Raw genomic sequence first — 24,266 nt, 5'->3', positions numbered from 1 at the left:
ATTATATATCTGAACTTTATGTTGAGTATGTTGAGCAGCACCATATGAAACTACTTTTGAAAGTCCAATTAACAACACATCCCTCATCAACCCTCTTGCTTGCTACCTCTTCAAAAAACTTCAGCATGTTATTTAAACAAGATTTTCCTTATCGAATCTATGTTGGCTTCCTTAATTAACCTGCACTTGTCTTTATCATTATTAATTTTATTTCAAATGAGCATTTCTAGTTTTCCCATCACTAAAATTAAATTGATTGGCCTATAGTTTACTTGGCTTATCTTTGTATACTTTTTTGAAGGAGCGTGAAATATTTTTAATTCTCCACTCCCCTAGTGAAGCCCCTGAATATAGACAAGCCTGAAAAGGTATGGCCAATGCCTGTTCAAGTTCCACCTTCATTTGTCATGCTCACTGCAGTAACATCCCGAAAATCAACCCCATGATTCCCAGAGTTGTCACCAAAGTTAAGTATTTTATTAAAATACACAAAATTTATAATTTATGTATCTTTTAAAACTCAGGTTAACAAAACGTGGAACAGGTTTCTGGACTTCACAAGAATTATTATTTATTCCAAATAAATGGTTCTATCTACAAGTAAACAATTATCAACATGTTTCTCTATGGTTAAAATTGTAACCTGCTTATAAACCTACTCACACATGCAGAGACAAAAAAACATTGGTGCTGTGGGCAAAAGGAAAAACTGGGATGGCAGTTCAATAGTCTCTGGCCATAGGGTTCACAGATATGATCCTGTTGGCTTGCCAGGACTTGCTGCTCCTCAATTTCTCTTCTCCAGATATCTTCAATGCTTCCAGGAGCCACCAAGAGACTGGTTGAAGTCTTTGACTTATTGATTAAAAGCAACAGCGTACAGCAACTGATGAGGGAAATAAATGAGCTTTCTTCAGATTTTATGATTTTTCTTAGTGCAGGGAAAAGGACACCACCTCTCCTGCCAGAGGTCCAAAGATACCTGGCTACATAGTTCATACCCATAAACCATTCACTTACATGGGGAATAATCACATAGTCGTCCTCAGACAAAAGGCCTTTGTCATTGACAACTGGTCACAGCCCTGCAGAGCAATCAACTACTTGTTACCAGCCGAATCTCATTTCATTATACACCCCTCTGCTGCCAGTTCAACTGCAACTCAACCTCCCTGAGTGGTTGAATAATTAAGTGTAAACAGCACTTACAATAAGTGCTAGTAATGAGCTTTCAAAAATCCACAATCCTTCGTCTTTAAAACTTATTTCCCATTTCAATCCATAATCAATAATACAGAAATGCAAAAAGATACATCTTTACATAGTATCGTTGGACTTGCATCATCTGGTCGTGGTGTCATACTGCCTAACCAATTCTACCTTCTCTTTCACCATATTCCAGAAAGCTTTTTCGTTCTTGATAAACACAAGTGAATTTAATATTAATTTAATACCTCAAGTATGCCCCTGCCTGCTTGTTAAGTTCTTTTTCTTTCTGAATCTGTCCTACTCATTTTGCCACATTTTTATTCTTCATGTTCCTGCAGAAGGCTGTGCAATTCCCATACATGTTATCTGCCAGCCTTCCCATACTCTCTCTTTGCTTCCGTCATTTGCTTTTTCATCATCTTTTGAATGGTCTATATTCAGCCTAGCTCCCGACTGTATTTTCTCCCTGACATGTGTCTTAAGCACATTCTTCTTTTACATAATTTGTAAATCTGCCACCCAAGGGACTCTGGATTGGTGTTCCGTACGTTCCCCCCCTCAATGCAATATATCCTGACTGTTCCAAAATATCTCTTCTTTGAAGGAAGCCCATTATTCAGATTCCTATTTTCTTGCCAATCTCTAAATCCAATTTATTCAACCAAATTTTCTCTTACCTCATTGAGGTTGGCTTTCCTCGTTAGTTGGTCATGCGCTGGATTGTTCTGGTCCATTCCCACAGTCACTCTACACCTTCTGCTACAATGATCAATGAACCCTAAATGTTCTCCTTCTGACTCTTGCTCAACTTGGTCCACCTCATATCCAATAATCAGATTTGGCAGTCTAAAACATCCATCACTTTTCATTGAACTATAAATATACAGCTGTCGAAAAAACATCTAGGAGCTCTCGCCCCTCTACCGTTTGCATTATTGCAATCCCAGTCCATATTCAGATATAGAACATCTCTCAGTATAACTACACTAAAATGCCTGCACCTCTGCCATTTCCATGCAAATTTATTTCTCTACATCCTTCCCATTAGTTTATGCCTATAGATTGCACCAAGCAATATGACTGCACCTTTTTTGTTTCTTAGCTTTAACAAAATCAATTCTTTCCTTGATCTCTCCACGACCACATCTTTCTCCATAAGACGTTAGGACTATAAAAGAATAATATCAGGAGTAGACAGTTCAGCCCCTCAAGCCTATTCCACGATTTGACAGGATCATGGCCAAGCCAACACTCTTCACATCTACCTTCATGCCCTTCTTCCATAACCTTCGATTCCACCACAGATCAAGAATCTGTCTCAGCTTTCTGTGGTAAGGAATTCCAAAGACTCCTAACTGTCTGAGATAACTCCTCCTCATCTCAGTATTAAACTGGCACCCTTTATTTGTGAGACCTAGACTCTCCCATGAGAGGCAACAGCCTCTCAGCATTTAACCTGTCAAGTATCTTAAGAATCCTATATGTTTCAATGAGATTATCTCTCATTCTTCTAAACTCCAGTGAGTCGAGCCCTAACCTGTGTTAACTGTCGCTGAAAGGCAATCACCCCATATCAGGGTTCATCCGAGTGAACTTTCTGAACTGCCTCCAGCACCTTGTACAGTTGCAGTAAGACTTATCCTCTCTTATGCTAGAAACCCCATGAAATATGGGCCAACATTTCATTTTCCAGTACAACAATGCTCTCCTTAACTAATATGCCATCCATCCCCATTTTCTTTCTTTTACATTTTCCATGGTGTTCAGGCAAAATGCATCACCAGTCCTGTCCTGCATTGAGAAGATCTCTATTACTCTAAGCGTTTACAGAACCTTGTTTAGGTCATGCATGGAGGACTGCACACAGTTCTGACATCAGAGAAGGTGCAAAAATATTCAGAAGGATGATACTAGATCTAACCAATGCACTAATTAAGAAAAACTGAACAGGTTGGGGTTTCTTGTTTCAAAAGGTGCCAAGTTCTAATGAGGGAAGGCACAAAAGAATAGGGCAGATAAATCAGTCGCTGAAGAGATGGTGCAACATACAGGGATTCAGTTTCTTGGACCATTGGGATCTCTTCTGGGGTAGAAAAGACCTGTTCTAAAGGGATGAGTTTCACATGCACTAGAAATGGACCAATATCCTGGCAGGGATATTTGCTACTTCTCCTTCGGGAGCCTGTAAACTATATGGGGGGGGAGTGCTAAGTGGCAGTGAAAACAGTAAGACAAATGAGGATGGATCAGAATCAGAAAAGAGCAAATTAATTAGAAAAGACAGACACAAGAGCATGTCAGAGAATGAGGAAACGCTGAAGAATTAGGCTGCATTTATTTTAATGCAAGAGGTGTTACAGTAAGGCTGATGAACTGAGGACATGTATCAGAACTTGGGACTGGGACATCATAGTTATACCGGAAATTTGGCTGAGAGAATGATAAGACTGCCAGCTGAATGTTCTGGATATTAGATGCTTTGGAAAGATAGAAAGGGAGGATGGAGAATGACATTTTGATTCAGGAAAGCATTACTACTGTAGTTAGAGAGGATATGTAAGGGATCATCCCGTGAAAACAAAGGGGTTGAAATTATAAACAAGAAAGGGATGATCACCTTAATGGGATTGGACAATAGGCCCACCAATAGTCAGAGGGAAACTGAGGGACAAACATGTAGAGAAATCTCAAATATATGTAAGAATACTAGGTTGTAATAGTAGGGAATCTTAAACTTTCAAACATTGACTGTAACTGCCATATCGATGGTGAGGGATGGTGAGGAATGTAAAATAAAATTTTCTTGGAACACATTTATCAATACGTAAATGCTCCTACTGGAAAAGGAGCAAAGCCTGACATTCTCTTGGGAAATAAGGCAGGGCAAGTGACAGAACTATTATTAAGGGAACACTTTGGGATAGGTGATCATAATTCTGTTAGTTTTAAAACAGTTGTGGAAAAGGACAAGCTTTCCAAAAAAGCTAGAAGTTCTTAATTGAGTAAGGCAAATTCTATATGGTATGAGACAAGAATTTCCAAAAGTTGACTGGAGTAGACTTTCCCCAGCTAGAGAGATGATTTAAGAAATGGGAGGCTTTCAACAGTGTGATAATCAGAGTTCAAAGACATTATGTTTGTGTTAGGGAGTGAAAAGTAAGGCTGGTAAGATTAGGGAACAATGGATAAATAAAGATATTGAAGTTCTCGTTAAGAATAAAAAGAATCATATATTGGATATAGACAATTGCGATCAAATGAATCTCTTGAAGATTATAAAGAGTGTAGGGATACTCTTAAAAGGGAAGTCAGGAAGGCAAAGAAAGGATACGAAATAACCTTGCCAGATAAGGTTAGGGATAATCCAAAGAGATTCCATAAGTACATTAGGAGCAAAAGAGCTATTAGACAGAGTAGGGCTCCTTAAAGATCAACGAGCTCATCTTTATGTTGAATCTCAGGAGATGGGAGAGATTTAAATGAATATTTTGCATCAGTTTTTACTGTGGAGAAAGAAATTGAGGTTAGAGAATTTATGAATGTATCAATAATAAATATTGATAATTTGAAAACTGTTCACATTACAAAAGAGGAAGTGCTGAAGGCCTTTGAAAACATAAAGGTGGATAAATCTCCAGGGACTGATCAGGGAAGAGGGAGAACTAGCTATTTGGGTACAGAACTGGCTCAAAGATATAAGGCCGAGGGTGATAGTGGAGAGTTGCTTTTCAGACTGAGGCCTGTGACCAACAGGTATCACAAGGATCAGTGCTGGGTCCACTGCTTTTTGTCATTTATGTAAATGATTTGGATGTGAACATAGGAAGTATGGTTAGTACGCTTTCAGATGACATCAAAATTGGAAGTGTAGTAGACAGAAAAGATGACTACCTTAGAGTACAACTGGATCTCAAACAGATGGGAGAATGGGCTGAAGAATAGCAGGTGAAGTTTGAGTTAGATAAATGTGAGGTGCTGCATTTTGGAAAGGCAAATCAGGGCAGGACTTATACACTTCATGATAAGGTCCTGGAGAGTGTTGCTGAAGAAAGAGACCTTGGAGTGCAGGTTCATTGTTCCTTGAAAGTGGAATCACAAGTAGATAGGATAATGAAGGTGGTGTTTGGTATACTTGCCTTTATTGGTCAGAGCACTGAGTATAGGAGTTGGGAGGTCATGTAGTGGCTGTCCAGGACATTGGTTAGGCCATTTTTAGAATATTGTGTGCAATTCTGGTCTTCTTGCTATTGGAAGAATATTGTGAAATTTGAAAGGGTTCCAAAAAAATTTACAAGGATGTTGTCAGGGTTGGAGGCTTTGAGCTATAGAGAGAGCCTGAGTAGACTGAGGCTGAGGGATGACCTTACTGAGGTTTATAAGGTCATGAGGGGAATGGATAGGGTAAACAGACAAGATCCTTTCCCCGGGGTTGGGGAGTCCAAAACTAGAGGGCATAGGTTTAAGGTGAGAGAGAAAAGACTTAAAAAGGACCTGTGGGGCAATTTTTTTTACACAGCGGGTGGTGCATGTCTGGAATGACCTACCAGAGGAAGTGATGAAGGCTGGTACAATTCCAACATTTAAAAGGTATCTAGATGGATCTACAAATAGGAAGGGTTCAGAGAGATTTGGGCCAAATGTTGGCAAATGGGACTAGATTAATTTAGGATATTTGCGAGGATGGACGAGTTGGACCAAAGTGTCTGTTTCCGTGATGCATATCTCTATGATTTAGTGTATTCCAGGACGTTGTTGCAAGTTAGTAAGGAAATTGCGGGGCCCCTAGCTGAAATTTTTTTTTATCTATAACCACGCGAGGTGCTGGAGGACTGGAGTGTGGCAAATGTTGTGCCGCTATTTAAGAAAGGCTGTAAGGACAAGCCTGCAAACTATAGACTTATGTGTCTGAATTGGTGGTGGGCAAGGTGTTGGAGGCAATCCTGAAAGATAGGATTTACATGTATTTGGAGAGGAAAGGAATGATTAGGGATAGTCAGCTTGGTTTTATGAGAGGGAAATTGGGACTCTCAAACTTGACTGAGTTTTTTGAGGAAGTAACCAAAAAGATTGATGAGGGCAGAATGGTAGTTGTTGTTTACTTGGACTTTAGTAAAGTCTTCGGTAAGGATTCACATGGTAGACTAATTCATAAAGTTAGATCAAATGAGATTCGGGCGAGCTTGCCAATTTGATACAAAATTGGCTTTACAGTAGGAGACAGAGGGTAGTGGAGCAGGGTTATTTTTCTGACTGGAGGGCTGTGACCACAGAGATCAGTGCTTGGTCCACTTTCGTTTGTCCCTTGGATAAATGATTTGGATGAGAACATAGGGTGGGACAGTTTCAGTTGTGACGATTAGATGCACAAATTTCAGATGCTTTCCTTAGAGTACAGGAGATTGTGGGGGGAACATGATTGAGATATATAAAATCATGTAGGGCATAGATTGGGAGGATGGGAAGAAACCTTCCCCCTTGATGAAGGGATCCATGACCAGGAGGCACTGGTTAAGCTAAGGGCAGGATGCTTAGAGGTGACATGAAGAATTATTTTCACTCAGAGGGTGGTAGGAATGTGGAACTCACTGCATTGTAAGAGTGGTAGAGGCAGAAACCTTCATAACAATTAAGTAGTATTCACATGGGCACTTGCAATGCCAAAGCACACAAGGATGTGGACCAAATGTTGGAAAATAGGTTCACAGGATTTGATGTCAACTTGCAGTTCCAACAATTTGCTCAGTGCCACGTCCTTGTTCTAATATTTCTCGCCAATTACTTCATAATCTAATTTTGCAATCTGAAATGAATTCTATTTGCCATCTATTCCCTCCTGTAATCTAAGGTGATCCTCCTTACCATTCCAACTTTATTGATTTTTTTTTGTCAATCTTTGCTGATATTTCATATTCTAAACAATCTTCTGACCTGTCACCCATCTTTGCATACTTCCATGATTTTGTTTTCAAAGTGTGATACAAGTTTTAGCTTTTTTAGTTAACACTGGAAGATGGGTACTTGCTTTGCAAGCTTCATTTTTCATTTGGTCTATTCTGAGATATCCTCTTCAGCATCTGCCACATCACTTGACCTCTCCATTACTTTAATCTGTCAGCTCACTTTGGCTACTTTCGCTTTCATGGCCTCATAATGCCCACATTTAAGTTCAAAATACTCATTTGATTCCAGAGTGAATGAAAAATTCAATCATATTATCACTGCTACTATTTATGGGTGCCTTCACTACAAAGTCATTTGTAGGCAATATCTGGTCTAGTATAGCCTATTTGGTTGGCACCAGAACACGCTGTTCTAAGAAACTCCACCAGATACATTTTATGAAGTCATCCAGTTTACCTCTGACTATCAGACATTTTCAGTCTACATGTAGATTAAAATTACCCCATGATTATTACTGTACATGTCTGACAAGTTTCATTTTTTTTCTCTTTCTTTCTGCTCCATCTTAAGTATGGCTATGGATAGATGGCTGATTTAATACTCCTACAAGTGACATTGCTTTTTATCATCTCTCATCTTGACCCAAACAACTTGCACATCCTGGTTTCTTAAACTGAATTCAACTCTCTCTATTATGCTTAATTATTCATTAGTTATAATCCCAGGCTGCCCAGTTGCTATATAACATAGGGTGAATGTCAAAGAAAAAGCATTTATTACTCTAATTATTGGCAGTATATATAGCTGTAATTAAATAGAATGTTTACAACCTAAAGGATGTAATTAGCTTCTCAAAAGGTAACTCCTCAATGTAAATAAACATTGCAATAGGCCATAAGAACCAGGAACAATAACAGGCCATTCAGCCTCATGAACCTGCTCCGCCATTAATTAGGATCATGGCCAATCATACAGTCAATTGCAACATTTTTAAAAGTGCATTTTGTCTTTGAAGAAATCCTTCAAAATTAATGTGCTGTACAACATTATTGATAAATTTCTGTTTTTCCAATAGTTACCATACAAACAGCTCCCTTGTTGTCTTTTTCATCTTGACAGACTTTCTGAAGTAAAAGTGAATAGCTTTATTTAGACATTTGTTGAAATTGACTGAAAAATCAACCAGTTTGCAGTCACTGGAATCCAAACCTTTTATCATTCATTTATTCATGGGATGTGGCTGTCACTGGCTGGGCCAGCATTTGTTACCCATCCCTAGTTGCCTTTGAGAAGGGGGTGGTGAGTTGCCTTCTTGAATCACTGCAGCCCATCTGCTGCATGCACTTATGTAGAGACACTACATAAAAAGTAAAATACTGTTGCACAGCCTCAATGTGACTTCCCTTGACAAATATTATTTGTTACTGAAACAGCTAACTGTAATTCAAACAGGACCAAAACTTGAACAAAATCTGCAAGCTGCAAACAGTGTATGCTGAAACTAAGCCTCACACATACAGAGTAGTTCAATTTGTTCAAAACCAAAAACTATGAAATAAATATACTTAAACTTGTCTACAAGCTTTTGAAATAAGATTGAAATCCAAAAAAAAAAGTAATGATGGAGTGACGGATACATTTTTTCTGCAAATTAAGCTAATATATCTCAGATAATTCATGTGCTGCACCTGCTCAAACTGGGGAAGGGACTTCAGTAGAATTACTACAAACATTACTTTTGAAATAACCTTTCAAGTAAAAACCTTTGGTTAAGGCTCCCAGAGAGATGATGAAATTAAAATGTAATTATTTTGGATATAGGACATTTTAATTACTGTAAAAATAAAGTTGTGGACAATTGCTTTTATCTCCTTTATTAGGACTTTTTTTTATTAGTCATTCAGAATTGAATGTTGCTATCAATAGCTTCTCAATGGCAGGTTTCCAGCTGCTTTCTTTTTTGACATCTATGCTCTCTACCGTTTTGGTTCAGATTGTCTGCTGTTTTACTTTGAGTTCAAAGTGCAACAGCATTAGTGTGCCACACAAAGTCTATTTCTACAGAGTTAAAAATCACACAACACCAGGTTATAGTCCAACAGGTTTAATTGGAAGCACACTAGCTTTCAGAGCGACACTCCTTCATCAGGTGATTGTCAGGAGCGTCGCTCCGAAAGCTAGTGTGCTTCCAATTAAACCTGTTGGACTATAACCTGGTGTTGTGAGATTTTTAACTTTGTACACCCCAGTCCAACACCGCCATCTCCGAATCATTATTTCTACAGATGCATTGATCAAAGTGAGTCAGAGATTCCATAAGAACAGAACTGTTAAACTGTATTACTAATGATACTGTCTGATCATAACTGAGGATAGCAGTGAGATGTTGGAGTACTGGATGAGGGTTCAGGGACTGGCAGCAATGGGAATGTATATGAACACTGAGCAATATTTTGAATGGGATAAAAGAATTACACCGAAAAGGTGGCATTCATTTTGTTCATCATGCCTCTGCCAACCTTTTTGAAACAGCTATCTAATTTAACCTACTTCCCTGTTCATTTTCCATATATCTAAAAGTATACCATACCTCCAATTCTCTCAAAAACTACAATCTCCAGAAATGATTGAAATATATTACAAGCTATGGAGAAAATAAACTGATAAAATAACAAAGGTTCTAACCATCAATTACAATGGAAAGTGCTGGAAAAAGTTTGTTTCTCTTCACACAAATACTTTGGATTTGCTGACCCTTTCCAGCGCTTTCTGTTTTTATTTCACATATCCAGCATCTGCAGCAGTCTGATTTTATTTTAAAGTCTCAACCATAATTATCCAATCCTCTCTGGTTACAGGCATGGCACAAAAGTCAGCAAAACTGTACTATTTCACAGTCCCATGGTCAGCCCAGATCGTCTTACAAACAAGCTGAAAGAACCTCAGACTTGGTGGACAGTTGCAAAGGTTGAGGTGCCTGCATTTCTGCCTTCTGGGTATTCTAACCTGCCTTCAACTACAGACACACTCCTCTGTCAGTGGTACCTGATTAAATCAGAAGATCCTACCCAGTACAGTGTGACTACATCCTGCTACAAAATATCCAGATACCTTTTCCCCTCGGGCTCCAATTCAAATGTCTTAGCCAGATCTCCTCAAGCCATAAACACCCACAGGTGACGTGTTGCCCTGTAACACACTATAGTTTCCACATATTACAGCTACGACATATCACCTGTCTTGCTATTCTTAAAGTGTTCTAAATAACTACATAATTATTTTACTTATTTTCCCTTTTTTCTATTTTTTTCATTAACCTTATTATCAGCACCTGTACTATTTTAAACAGACAAATATAAATATACTTTAAATATTTATCAGATACTCACTAAACAGCTAATGCTAGGGTGGGAAAACTTACTTCTAAATCTTTTAATGTATCAATGCCCAGCACTCTGTCCAAAGTTGTACTTAGATGCCTGTATTTATATACTGTGTCCACTCAGCCCAAGGTACAGAAAGACAGTTTAAGCAAATTTCCTCAATTAACTAACTTCAGTTGCTTTCCAGTCAGAGCTTGCACATCCTTGTATGAGCTTGGATGAAACTTGAAATGAAATAGGATTAATGAATGATCTCATAGCAAAGTGACCAGTGACCATAAGCACGATTAAATTTTACATTCCATTTCAGGAAGAGAGGAGTGGATCCAAAGATTTTTTTTTAAATTTAAATAAAAGGCAATTATGGCAGCATGCAAGAAGAATTGTCAAAAAGTGAATTGGAAAACTAGATTGAAACAGCAATCAATAGATTCAGTGGCAGACACTTTAAAGTGATATTTTACAATACATAGAAAAATGCATTCTAATATGTAAGACAAATTCCAAGGTGCATATCTAACATCCCACACTTAAATACAAAGGGTAAAAATAGTATCAAACTTCAAGAAAATGCTTGCAATTGTGCAAAGACAGATGATACACCATAAGGTTGGAGAGAACATAAAAAGGTAAAAATTGACCAAAAGAAAGGGAAAAGTTATAGTGAAAGGAAGCTAGTCAGAAATGTAAAATTAAAAAGAGTTTCTATAAATTTACTTTTAAAAATAGGGAACAAACTGAGCATTGGTCCTATAGGGAATTGAGAACTGTTCATGGAAAATAAAGAGAAGGCAAATTAATTTTGAACAGGAATCTTGCAGTTTTAGTAGAGGATACAATAATCATCCCAGAAACAGCAGTAAATCAGGAAATGGAAGGGAAGGAGGAATTTAGGAAAATCAAATCACCAAAGAAATGGAACCGAGAAAATTGTTGGAGCTGCAGACTGACAAGTACTGAGGTGCTGATGGACTTCATCCAACAGTTAAAAGGAAAGGCTAGGGACATTGTTGGTGCATGGTTTTGATTTTCTAAAAGCTACCAGATGCAGCAAAGTTCCGACTAAGTTAATTTGGAAGAGCAAATTTATCTCCATCGTTCAAAAATAGAGGGAGACAGAAAGTAGGAAACCATAGAACACCGAGACCATCCATCATATAGAAAATACTAGAAACTACTAATTAACTAGTTATGGGAGGGCATAATAACAGCAGGTAATAACCGCAGGTAATAACCGCAGAATCACCATGGTTTTGTGAATGTGAAAACATGTTTAACCAGCTGATTGGAATAATTTGAGGAAGTAACGTGCTGGAGATAAAGAGGAAATCAATGGCACTTGATGGAAATACCTCAACAATGATTATTGCAGAAAATAAAAATCCATGGTGTGGGTGTAGAATGGATCAGCGATTAGCTGGCCATCAGGAAGCACACAGTAGACATAAATGCGTCATTGTCTGGTTGGCAAAAGTAACAAACGGTGTGCCACAGAGAACAGTGCTACGATCGCAGCTGTTCATAATTCATATAATTCATTTCAATGAATCTCAATGGTTGCCAAATTTGCTGACACACCGATAAGTAGGAAAGTACCCAAGAAGGTTCCTAAAAGATATAGATAGGTTAAATGAATGGCCAACGATCCAACAAATATAGTATAATGTGGGAAAATATGAAATTGCCTATGTTGGCAGGAAAAATGAAAAAGCATTTTATCTAAACAGTGAGAGATTACTGAGCTCTAAGATGAAGAGGGATCTGAGTGGTGTAATGTTTGATTCCCAAAACATTAGCACGCAGACACAGCTGGTAATTGGGAAGGCTAATAGAATAACATTTATTGTAAGAGGAAACAAATAGAAAAGGTGTCATACAGAAGAGTCATATTGGACTCGAAATTTTCTAGAGCTGCAGATAGACCTGGAAGCTATAGACCAGTAAAGCTTAACATCAGTGGTAGGTAAGTTACTTGAGAAGATTCTGAGATAAGACATACATGCATTTGGCAAGGCAGGGTTTGATTAGGAGTAGTCAGCATGGCTTTGAGAGTGGGAGGTCATGCCTCATAGATTTGTTGGAGTTCTTTGATGAAGTGATGAGGAAGGTTGACAAGGGCAGGGCAGTGGACATAGTCTATGTGGATTTCATGAAGGTTCCACATGGTAAGCTGCTTTGGAAAGTTATGTCGCATGGAATCCGGGGGGAGCTGCCAAATTGGGTATAAAATTGACTTGATGGTGGGAAGCAAAGGGTAATAGTGGAAGAATGCTTGTCGAACTGGAGGCCTGTGACTAATGGAGTGCCTCAGGGGTTGGTGCTGGGCCTATTACTGTTTGTTATCTATATCAATGATTTGGAATGAGAATGTACAAGGCATGATTAGTAAGTTTGCTGATGACAGTAAAATAGACAGTATCATGGACAGTGAGGAAGATTATCAAACCCTGCCTTGCATCAGCCCTTGTTCAGCTGGGGAAGTTGGGCCAAGAAATGGCAAATGGAGTTTAATATAGTCAAGTGCGACTTGCATTTTAGAAAGTAAAATCAAGATAAGAGTTTCACGGTGAATGATAGGTCCTTAAGGAGTGTAGTGGAACAGAGGGATCTTGAAGTTCAGATTCACTGTTGTCTTAAAAGTGGAGGCACAGTGAAAAAGACTTTTGGCACACTGGCCTTCATCAGTCAGGGCAGTGAGTATAGAATTTGGGAAGTTATGTTGCAGTTATACAGGATATTGCTGAGGTCGCACTTGGTGTACTGTATTCAGTTTTGTTCACTTGGTTATAGGAAGGATGTTACTAAACTAGAAAGGGTGCAGAAGAAGTTTACAAGAATGTTGCCTGGATTAATGCCATTGGTTGTGAATCCTATCAGATTGAATGGATCGGTTGGAGAGACAGTTAGAGGCAATAAGGAATTTACAAGAGCAAGGCGATGCAATGGATGACAATTATAGGAAGGGGGAAAAGTCGCAGATACAGACACATACATCGGTTAACTCCAGCAAAGATAAGAGAGGTAGGCTGTTAGTGCAAGAGTTTTCTGTGGCTATCACCATTTCAAAAAAGTATGCTTTTTTGGAAAATGTAGGGAGTGATGTATTCTCAGGGGAACGTAGCACGAACAGCCAAGTTTCTGATATTGAGACTGACTCTAATGCAATGAGGGGTACGTCGGGTTCCAAAAAATCAATTTTGTTAGGGGACTCTCTAGTCCAAGGTACAGACAGATATTTACATGGCCAGCAGTGAAAAATCAGAATGGTGTGTTGCTTCCCTGGTACCAGGATCAAGAATGTATTAGAGACGGTGCAGAATGTTCTCAAGGGGGAGAGGGGCCGGCAGGATATCATTGTAGACATTGGAACCAACAACACAGGAAGGAAAAACACAGGAAGTGGGGGGGGGGGGGGGGAGATAGTGAGGAAAGATTTCAATCTGAGACTGGTACTGGTACAGTTGAGAACAAAGGCGAGTCAAACAGTCAGGGCAGGCAGGGACAAAGCAGGGAACGAGGCAGGACTGATAAATTAAACTGCATTGATTTCAATGCAAGAAGCCTAACAGGGAAGGTGTTGAACTCAGGGCATAGTTAGGAACACGGGACTGGGACATGATAGCAATTACAGAAACATGGCTCAGGGATGGACAGGACTGGCAGCTTAATGTTCCAGGATACAAATGCTACAGGAAGGACAGAAAGGGAGGCAAGAGAGGAGGGGGGTGGCGCTTTTGATAAGGGACACCATTACAGCTGTACTGAGGGAGGATATTCCTGAAAATACATCCAGGGATGTTATTTGGGTGGAACTGAGAAATAGGAAAGGGATGATCACCTTATTGGGATTGTATTATAGACTTCCTAATAGTCAGAGGGAAATTGAGAAACAAATTTGTAAGGAGATCTCAGCTATCTGTAAGAATAATAGGATGGTTATGGTAGGGGATTTTAACTTTCCAACCATTGACTGAGACTGCCATAGAATTAAGGGTTTAGATGGCAAGGAATTTGTTAAGTATGTACAAGAAAATTTTCTGATTCAGTATGTGAATGTACCTACTAGAGAAGGTGCAAAACTTGACCCTCTCTTGGGAAATAAGGCAGGGCAGGTGACTGAAGTGTCAGTGGGGGAGCACTTTGGGGCCAACGACCATAATTCTATTGGATTTAAAATAGTAATGGAAAAGGATAGACCAGATCTAAAAGTGGAATTTCTAAATTGGAGGAAGGTCAACTTTGACGGTATTAGGCAAGAACTTTCAAAAGCTGAGTGGGGGCAGATGTTCGCAGGTAAATAGACAGCTGGAAAATGGGAAGCCTTCAGAAATGAGATAACAAGAGTCCAGAGAAAGTATATTTCTGTTAGGGTGAAAGGAAAGGCTGGTAGGTATAGGGAATGCTGGATGACTAAGAAATTGAGGATTTGGTCCAGAAAAAGAAGGAAGTATATTCAGGTACAGACAGGATAGATCGAGTGAATCCTGAGAAGAATATAAAGGCAGTAGGAGTATACTTATGAGGGTAAAAAGGGGACATGAGATAGCTTTGGTAAATAGAATTAAGGAGAATCCAAAGAGTTTTTACAAATACATTAAGGACAAAAGGGTAACTAGGGAGAGAATAGGGCCCCTCAAAGATCAGCAAGGCGGCCTTTGCGTGGAGTCGCAAAGAATGGGGGAGATACTAAATGAGTATTGTGCATCAGTATTTACTGTGGAAAAGGAGATAGAAGATATAGAATGTAGGGAAATAGATGGTGACACTTTGAAAAATGTCCATATTACAGAGGAGGAAGTGCTGGATGTCTTGAAATGCATAAAGGTGGATAAATCCCCAGGACCTGATCAGGTGTACCCTAGAATTCTGTGGGAAGCTAGAGAAGTGATTGCTGGGCTACTTGCTGAGATACTTGGCTAACGTGGGGCCATTATTTAAGAAGGGTGGTAAGGACAAGCTAGGGAACTATAGACGAGTGAGCCTGATGTTGGTGGTGGGCAAGTTGTTGGAGGGAATCCTCAGGGACAGGATGTCCACGTATTTGGAAAGGCAAGGACTGATTAGGGATAGTCAACATGGCTTTGTGCGGGAAATCATGTTTTACAAACTTGATTGTCTTTTTTGAAGAAGTATCAAAGAGGATTGATGAGGGCAGAGCGGTAGATGTAATCTATATGGACTTCAATAAGGCGTTCGACAAGGTTCCCCCATGGGAGACTGGTTAGCAAGGTTAGATCTCAGGGAATACAGGGAGACCTAGCCATTTGGGTACAGAACTGGCTCAAAGGTAGAAGACAGAGGGTGGTGGTGGAGGGTTGTGTTTCAGACTGGAGGCCCATGACCAGTGGAGTGCCACAAGGATAGGTGCTGGGTCCTCTACTTTTTGTCATTTATATAAATGATTTGGATGCGAGTATAAGAGGTATAGTTAGTAAGTTTGCAGATGACACCAAAATTGGAGGTGTAGCGGACAGCAAAGAAGGTTACCTCCGATTACAATGGGATCTTAATCAGATTGGCCAATGAGCTCAGAAGTGGCAGATGGAGTCTAATTCAGATAAATGCGAGGTGCTGCATTTTGGGAAAGCAAATCTTAGCAGGACTTATACACTTAATGGTAAGGTCCTCGGGAGTGTTACTGAACAAAGAGACCTTGGAGTGCAGGTAGATAGGATAGTGAAGGCGGCTTTTGGTATGCTTTCCTTTATTGGTCAGAGTATTGAGTACAGGAGTTGGGAGGAGACGTTGCGGCTGTACAGGACATGGTTAGGCCACTGTTGGAATATTGCGTGCAATTCTGGTCTCCTTCCTATCGGAAAGATGTTGTGAAACCTGAAAGAGTTCAGAAAAGATTTGCAAGGATGTTGCCAGAGTTGAAGGATTTTAGCTATAGGGAGAGGCTGAACAGACTGTGGCTGTTTTCCCTGTAGTGTCGGAGGCTGAGGGGGTAACCTTATAGAGGTTTACAAAATTATGAGGGGCATGGATAGGATAAATAGACAAGGTCTTTTCCCTGGGGTCGGGGAATACAGAACTAGAGGGCATAGGTTGAGGGCGAACGGGGAAAGATATAAAAGAGATCTAAGGGGCAACCTTTTCACTCAGAGGGTGGTACATGTATGGAATGAGCTGCCAGAGGAAGTGGTGGAGGCTGGTACAATTGCAACATTTAAAGGGCATTTTGATGTGTATATGAATAGGAAGAGTTTGGAGGAGTATGGGCTGGGTGCTGACAGGTGGGACTAGATTGGGTTGGGATATCTGGTCGGCATGGACAGGTTGGACCAAAGGGTCTGCTTCCATGCTGTACATCTCTATGACTCTATATAAAAATGTGAGTGTCAAAGATACCTGTATGCTGATGGATTGTCTACAATAGCAACATCTTTCTCATCTCCTCCATTATTGTTCATTTATCTGTATGTATTTCTTATATCCAGTACTGAATGAGCAGAAATTTTCTACAATTAAACACTGGGAAAACTAAAGCAAGTCCATCAACTTGTTACCAATACCATTACTCTCCTCAATGACATTCTGAGATTGCACCAGTCTTCTCATAGTCCCAAATTCATGCCTACACTTAGACTGCCTATTTTTAATCTCTAACACCACTCAACTTCACCATATCTGAGCTTAGCTGCCACTGAAACCCTCATCCAAGCCTTTGTTATCCTGAAACTCAACCATTTTGATACACACTTGATTAGTCTTCCACATTCTGCCCTCCCCAAACTCAAAGTCATCCAAACCTAACTGCCTAGGTCCTCACTCATAGCAAGTCCCTAGCCTCTAACACACTGTGCTCAGTGACCCACACTGGCTCACGATCTTAATTTTAAGTGCCTGTCCTCTTTCACCATTCAAACTGGAATTGCTCCACCACTGATGACCATGTCTTTTGTTGCCTTGGCTCCAAGTTCCAGAGCTCACAGAATCACACAGACTTGTTACAATGCAAAAGAAGGCCATTCAGATATCAAGCTCTTCAAACAAACACCATTACCCAGTGCCAATCTCCTGCTTTTTCCCCATGCTATTGCACATATTGTCTGCCTCAATCACACTTCTAGGAAGCGTATTCCACACGTTAGCTACTGTGTGAAAACATTTTTCTGATATCACCCTTGCTTCTTTTACACATCACTAAATCTATATTGTCTTGTTCCTTTTACAAGTGGTAACAGCTTCTCCCTATCAATTCTATTCGGCTTTCCCTCCTCCCCAACCTCATTAGCTGTCAATGTGATGTTTGCATGTCGTCCCAGTGTCTGCATGGGTTTCCACCAGATGCTCTGATTTCCTCCTACAATCCAAAGATGTGCAGCTTAGGTGGATTGTCCATGTGAAATTGCCCCATACTGTCCAGAGTTATGCAAGCTTGGAATTAGCAAGGTAAATGCTATGTCACAGTGATAGGGTGGGGCGATGCTCTTCAGAGAATTGGTGGAGATATGATGGGTCGATGGTATCTATCTGCACTGTAAGGATTCTATGATTCTATGAAAGAATAGGAAAGTAAAATTAAGACAACCAAATGTGCACCAAGGAATAATATTATCCTTAGAATTCTCCATGTTTTATATTTACTACCTCTTTTTCTCGAGTGGTATCAAGCAGAAACAAAATCTTTCCCTATAATTAGGGACAAAATTTTTTTAAAGCTATTTTGACAACAGCATAGCTGCTGCCTCAAAAATCAAGTACCTATAATTTTCAGACAGAAACAGAGCGCACCATAAGAGGAGAATTTAAAGAGTTAAAAAAAGAGCAAAGAGATATGATCATTTATCTCATTGATTGCCCATCTGTAATTGCACCCAGGAAGATGTAGTGAGCCATGTTCTTGAATCGATACAGTTTACTTAATATATGTACATACAAAATACTATTATAATAGGGAATTGCATTAATTTGTCTCATCAACAAAGACTTCCAAAATACTATTAGAACTAATATAATAGTTTCCTTGCAAACTTCTTTGATGCAGTCTTCCTTAAATTTACCTCATTTATTGGGACATAAAAACAAAACATTTCACTATTCAAGCACAAAGCTTTGCTCGGTATCATAATGACAAACCTCAGCATGATGACATTTTAATCCAGTGTTGATGAACCAGATTTTATTGTTTACACTGTTCATTCTACCTCAACTTATCCTGGTTACACTCTTCAGGCCGTATTCATAGATATTGTGAAGCTAATTCACAGGCACTAGCTTTACAGTATACAAATAAATCACCAAAATGAAATAAAAACAGAAAATTATGGAAATACTCTGCAGATCTGGCTGTCATGGTGCAGTGAGAATCAGAGTTGATGTTTCAGACAAAAAGCTATCTGAGGTAATAACTCTGTTTTTTTTCTGGTCACAGATGTTGCCTGACAAGTTGCCCAACATTGTTTTGCTTTCAGATTTGCAAATTTGTAGTATTTTTCTTCCAAAGTGTCAATATAAATAGTGCTCTACTATGATCTACAGTAAAAATCACCAACATTAACAACAGTCAAAAGGCATTTGGTCAAATACATGGATAGGAAAGGTTTAGAAGGGTATGGGCCAAGTGCAGGGAAATTAGGTTAGGGTTGATGGACATTTTGGTCAGCCTGGACCAATTTAGGCCAAAGGGTATGTCTCCGTGCTGTAGAAATCTATGAATCTATGACTCTACGGCATTCTTCACTTTCTTACATCCATCATTCATAATCTAAACCTCTGGCAACAACAGAAGATACTTTTTCAACTCCAGTCGTTCACGTACTTATGAATATCTCGGAGATGTCCATTTCAAAATGTTAATTAAATCCTTGATGGCTGCTGAAGCATCACTGAATCAAATAGCAGCTAAAACAGCCTAAGATTTTTTTCTGATTAATTACTGAATTTATGTATATTTCAAAGCTATCACTGAGTAGGTAGTTTTGTAAAATATTGGCATACATTAAGAGTATCCTCCAACATGCTGCATAGCATTATCACTGAGCTAAATGGGACAGACTTGAAAAAGATCTGGCACTTCAGGATTGGGCATCCATGACGCGCTGTGGGTCATCAACAGTAGCAAAATTGTAATCCAACACAATCTGCGACTTCATGGCCTAGCATATTTACAATCGATATTACCATCAAGCATGGGATCAACCCTGATTCAAGAGAAAGTGCAAGAAGGAATACCAGGAGCAGCATCAGGCATAACTAAAAATGAGGTGTAAAACTCATGACGCTACCAAACAAGGCTATTTGGATGCCAAACAACATAAGCAACAAGTGACAGACAGAGCTAAGAGATTCCACAACAACAGATTAAGCCTAAGCAGTGCTGCCACATCCAGTAGTGAATAGTGGTAGACAATTAAACAATTTGCTGGAGAAGGCAGTGGCTCCACAAATATCCCCAGTGCAACAATGCAAACACTAAGGCTGAAGCATTCACAGCAATCTTTAGTCAGAAGTGCCAAAGAATGACCCATCTCAGCCTCCTCCAGTGGTCCCCAGCATAACAGATACTATTCTTCAGCCAATTCAGTTCACTCCATGTGATGTCAGGAAACAGGCAGAGACACTGGATACTGCAAAGGCTATATGCCTTGACAACATTCCGGCAATAGTACTGAAGATTTGTGTTGCAGAACTTGTCGTTCCCCTAGCCAAGCTGTTCCAGTATGGTTACAACACTGGCATCTACCCAACAATGTGAAAAATTGTCCTGTACACAAAAAAGCAGGAAACATCCAACCCAGCCAACTACCATCCCCACAGGCTACTTTCAATTATAAGTAAAGTGATGGAAAGTGTCATCAACAGTGCTAGCAAACACCTGCTCAGTAATAACCTGCTCAGTGATGCCCAGTTTGAGTTCTGCCCATGCCACTCAGCTCCTCCTCGTTACTGCCTTGGTTCAAATATTACCACCTGCATGTTTCCCTTCAAGCCATTCAACACCCTGATTTGGAAATATATCACCATTCCTTCATTGTCGCTGGGTCTGAATCCTGGAATTCCATCCCCAAGGGCATTGTGGGTCAACCTGCAGCAGTTTAAGGGAGGCAGCTCACCACCACTTTCTCAAGGGCAACTGGGAAAGGCAATAAATGCTGGCCAGCTAACGATGCCCACATCCTACAAGTAATTTTAAAAATTTAAGAATGCTACAGTAGTTGTAAATAGACCACCAGCAAAAACAATTTTAGCACATGTTTCATGTTTGAATTATCTGACTTGTACTAATCACAGTATTTTAGAAATGATTGCTCATCAAATGATGTTTTAAAAAAGCATCTCATCAATACCAGTGAGCAAAGTCAGGTTTTGATCTTTGAAGTCCAAAATTGATGTCTGATGAAAATATATGTAAAGCTTTTGCCTTCATCAAGTAATTTCCAATGAGATGAGGCTAAATTAACTAATAATGCTGACCATCACAATCTATCCAGTCCTCAATCACCTCAAGGTCAATACTATATCCCTCCCTTGAGCAACTGTCCTCTACAATCTGTATCACTGTCAGGCCTCAAAATTAAAAGTTATGTTTAGAAAAAAGGTTGTTTGAAAAACAGCACAACAGATAATTCAACTTGAGGCACTTCGAAATGCAGTGATCATGCACAATACCCATCTTTGCAAGGAAGTCTTTCAGGCTGGGATTAGTCTTTGTGAAACATTAAATTTTAATGTTTCAGCTAAATGTCCTTGCTTGTATATACAAAAGGTAAAACAAATGTACTGAAAGACATGAAGCACATTTTATGCACTTCAAATGATTTTCAAACTTGAAATTCACATTATGTTCCACTCATTAGAGCTCAACATATAAATCTTAATTGAATTCTGTCAACCGACCACATGGCCAGAAATTAAATAATAGTGGCATCAAAGGAACGACGGTACATTTAAAAATTGGTACTTACACTAAACTTTACTATGTCATAAATCAAATACCGAGGAACAGGTTTTCCATCTACTTTGTCAATGATCATTTCCTAGAAATATAAAAAGATAAATAAGTCAATTTGACTTCTTTATATTTGGAGAACTGGTAGACAAATGTTCAAACATTAATTACTTGCTTGTTACTTACATTACAGTCCATGAACTCAAACCAGCACAGACCAAATGACACTGAATATACCACATCCCCTCACAACATAAATACACACATTATTTTCTAGTACTCAATATTAGGTTTAGCAATAGCTGTCTAAATCAAAAACACTGTCTTCCACTCACTTATTTAAACACAAGCTCTTAAAATACAGCAGGGAACACAGGCACTTCATCATTAAGTTGTAACAGGTCACTGTAATTCAGAATTGCTTGCAAATGTGAATATATCGATCGGCTTAATATTAATAAATTTTATAAGTTATGCAGTTACATTTGTCACTGGGTGGTCATTCTTCATTAGCCTAATGTGGAGGTAACAGCATTGTAGTACAACACAAATAGCTTTCCCATGCTACTAATGCCCAGCTTTACACTTCAGTAATGTGATTCTCCGTTTGTGCTGTTACTATCATGTCAATCCAGTAATTAGTAATTAAAGTTATTTGTGAGTTTGTCTATGCTTTTGCTAGTTGCAAAAAACTGGAAACCTAAAGTACCTGTAAGTGTTGGCATTGTAAAATGATCCTCAATATGAAATTCAGCCCAAACTGTTCTTACTAAGAATTTCAACATACAGCATTCTCATCGTACTTCTATTCTTCTATACAGCTAACAACATTAATTAACAAGAGAAAACCGTGCATTCTTCAAACATTCCAGAAAGGATTTCACAGATTTCACTAAATCTTGCATTCATCTTCCATCAACACAAGTATGGGTTATAAACTACAAATCAGTGCCCTCTCTTGTAGAAATAGTCTTTAACCCCTCTGACACATACATTAGCAGAGTAGGAGACTAAACCTGCAACCTATTGCTTCATAAGACTGCATCCAGGTGTTTCAACTAGTGTACAACTGGACCTGCATTATGCACTTCTTCTATATACAAACTGAAAAAAACATCAAGGGCAAAGCAAGCAGCTCATGGACCCAGACTGGTCCCAATAAAAGTCTGAAAATTTGATTACTATTATAACATAGGCAAAAAATATTTCCCCCTTGAATATGCAAAAATTTATACCAAGGAACAATAGACTAGAATACCAATATCCACACAATTGGAAGAATTAAATCAAGAAAGAAAAGTTTAAGTTTCTCTACTTGTAATGCTGGCTTTACATTCTCTGCAGTTATTACAAACATTAGTGCAGTGATTTTTGGAAAGGGTCAGATTCAACAGCCATTCCATCTGTGCCACCTGCTGCTGTTCACATATTAGATTCATTTCCAGTAATACACAAGCCAGTAGCTACAGCATGCTTACACCCCACACAAATTGACAGTCGCATTGATCACGATGACATTTCAATTTTGTCAGCCTTCCAATTGAGCCCAAACTTCAGTTACACCGCATCTAATTGGCAAACAGTGAACTGCATGGTATTCTTCACTGTAGTTATAAAGTTTGCACTTCAAGCCTGCACAAAAGTCAGAGAACATTGGTTTCAGCTTGACGACGCAGAGTAAAAGAGTTTTGTCTAGCTATGTTTTTATTCAATCTAGTTTTCTCGCCTAACTCTTCAAATAAAAGTGCACACCTTCTATAATTGCTTCCAAATGTCATTAATGAAAGATTGATGCAAAAATGTGTATCTGACAAAAGCTAATTTAAAAATGAGAAAATTAAGCATTATACAGGAGGATCAAATTAAAATATTTTAGGTGCCAAACTTGATACAGTGGTGGTACTCCCATCACAAGGTTCAAGCCAGAGTAGGGAGACCTGAGCATCCAAATCAAAAGCCATCCCTCCAGCAACCTCATAGACAGATTGCCTGGCAGTAACATGGAGAGAAACAGAGTTGACATTTCAAGCCCAATATGATTCTTCTTTGAAAGTGAAGAAACAGATGGAACAGTGATACTGCTTAATACTGGTCTCCTCGACAGTGGGGAGACTAAATACAGATTGGGTGATTGCTTCTGCTCAATCTGCAAGCATGACCCCTCACCGTCTAGTCGCTTGCCATTTCTTAACACTGTGTTCTCATATTGCAATTTCTATCCTAGGCTTGCTACAGTGTTCTAATGAAACTCAATGCAAGTTTGAGAAATGCACTTACTCTTCTAATTATGCACTTCACAGCATTCTAGACTCAACATTGAGTTCAACAACTTCAGACCATTAACTCAGTTCTACATATTGATATACCACCCCAGCCCCAAGAACTGTGATTTGTTTTCATGTTTTATTTTCTACCGGACATAATTATTCTGCTATTCTGCCATGGGCAGCACACTGGTTAGCACTGCTGCCTCACAGCGCCAGGGACCTGGGTTCAATTCAAGCCTGCGTGAAGTTTGCACATTCTCCCCATATCTGCGTGGGTTTCCTCAGGGTGCTCCGGTTTACCCCACAGTCCAAAGATGTTCAGGTTAGATGATTTGGCCATGCTAAATTGCCCATAGTGTTCAGGGATGCGTAGGTAAGGTGCATTAGTCAGTGGAAATGTAGAGTAATAGGGTAGCATGATGGGTCTGGGTGGGATACTCTTCCGAGGGTCAGTGAGAACTTGTTGAGCCGAAGGACCCCTATAATGTGGAAACAGGCCCTAATTCTAATTAGAGTAATTGAGTCATAGAGATGTACAGCACGGAAACAAACCCTTGGGTCCAACCCGTCCATGCCGACCAGATATTTCAACCCAATCTAGTTGCACCTGCC

The 24,266-nt window shown here is 39.3% G+C and overlaps 1 protein-coding gene across 7 annotated transcripts in view; it reads right to left on the bottom strand.

The window, feature by feature from the left end:
• The window catches only part of rngtt (RNA guanylyltransferase and 5'-phosphatase), a 418,275-nt gene that overhangs the window by 283,498 nt on the left and 110,511 nt on the right, over positions 1-24,266 (bottom strand). For all 7 annotated transcript variants that reach the window (XM_043686789.1, XM_043686797.1, XM_043686812.1 and 4 more), the window contains exon 10: positions 21,404-21,475. In XM_043686789.1, the coding sequence (XP_043542724.1) occupies positions 21,404-21,475 (72 nt within the window). The remainder of the gene's footprint in view (positions 1-21,403; positions 21,476-24,266) is intronic.

Source organism: Chiloscyllium plagiosum, chromosome 3 (genome assembly GCF_004010195.1).
Source record: "Chiloscyllium plagiosum isolate BGI_BamShark_2017 chromosome 3, ASM401019v2, whole genome shotgun sequence".
In the NCBI taxonomy this organism is placed as follows: Eukaryota; Metazoa; Chordata; class Chondrichthyes; order Orectolobiformes; family Hemiscylliidae; genus Chiloscyllium; species Chiloscyllium plagiosum.
This window is presented reverse-complemented; position numbering and strand designations above follow the sequence as displayed.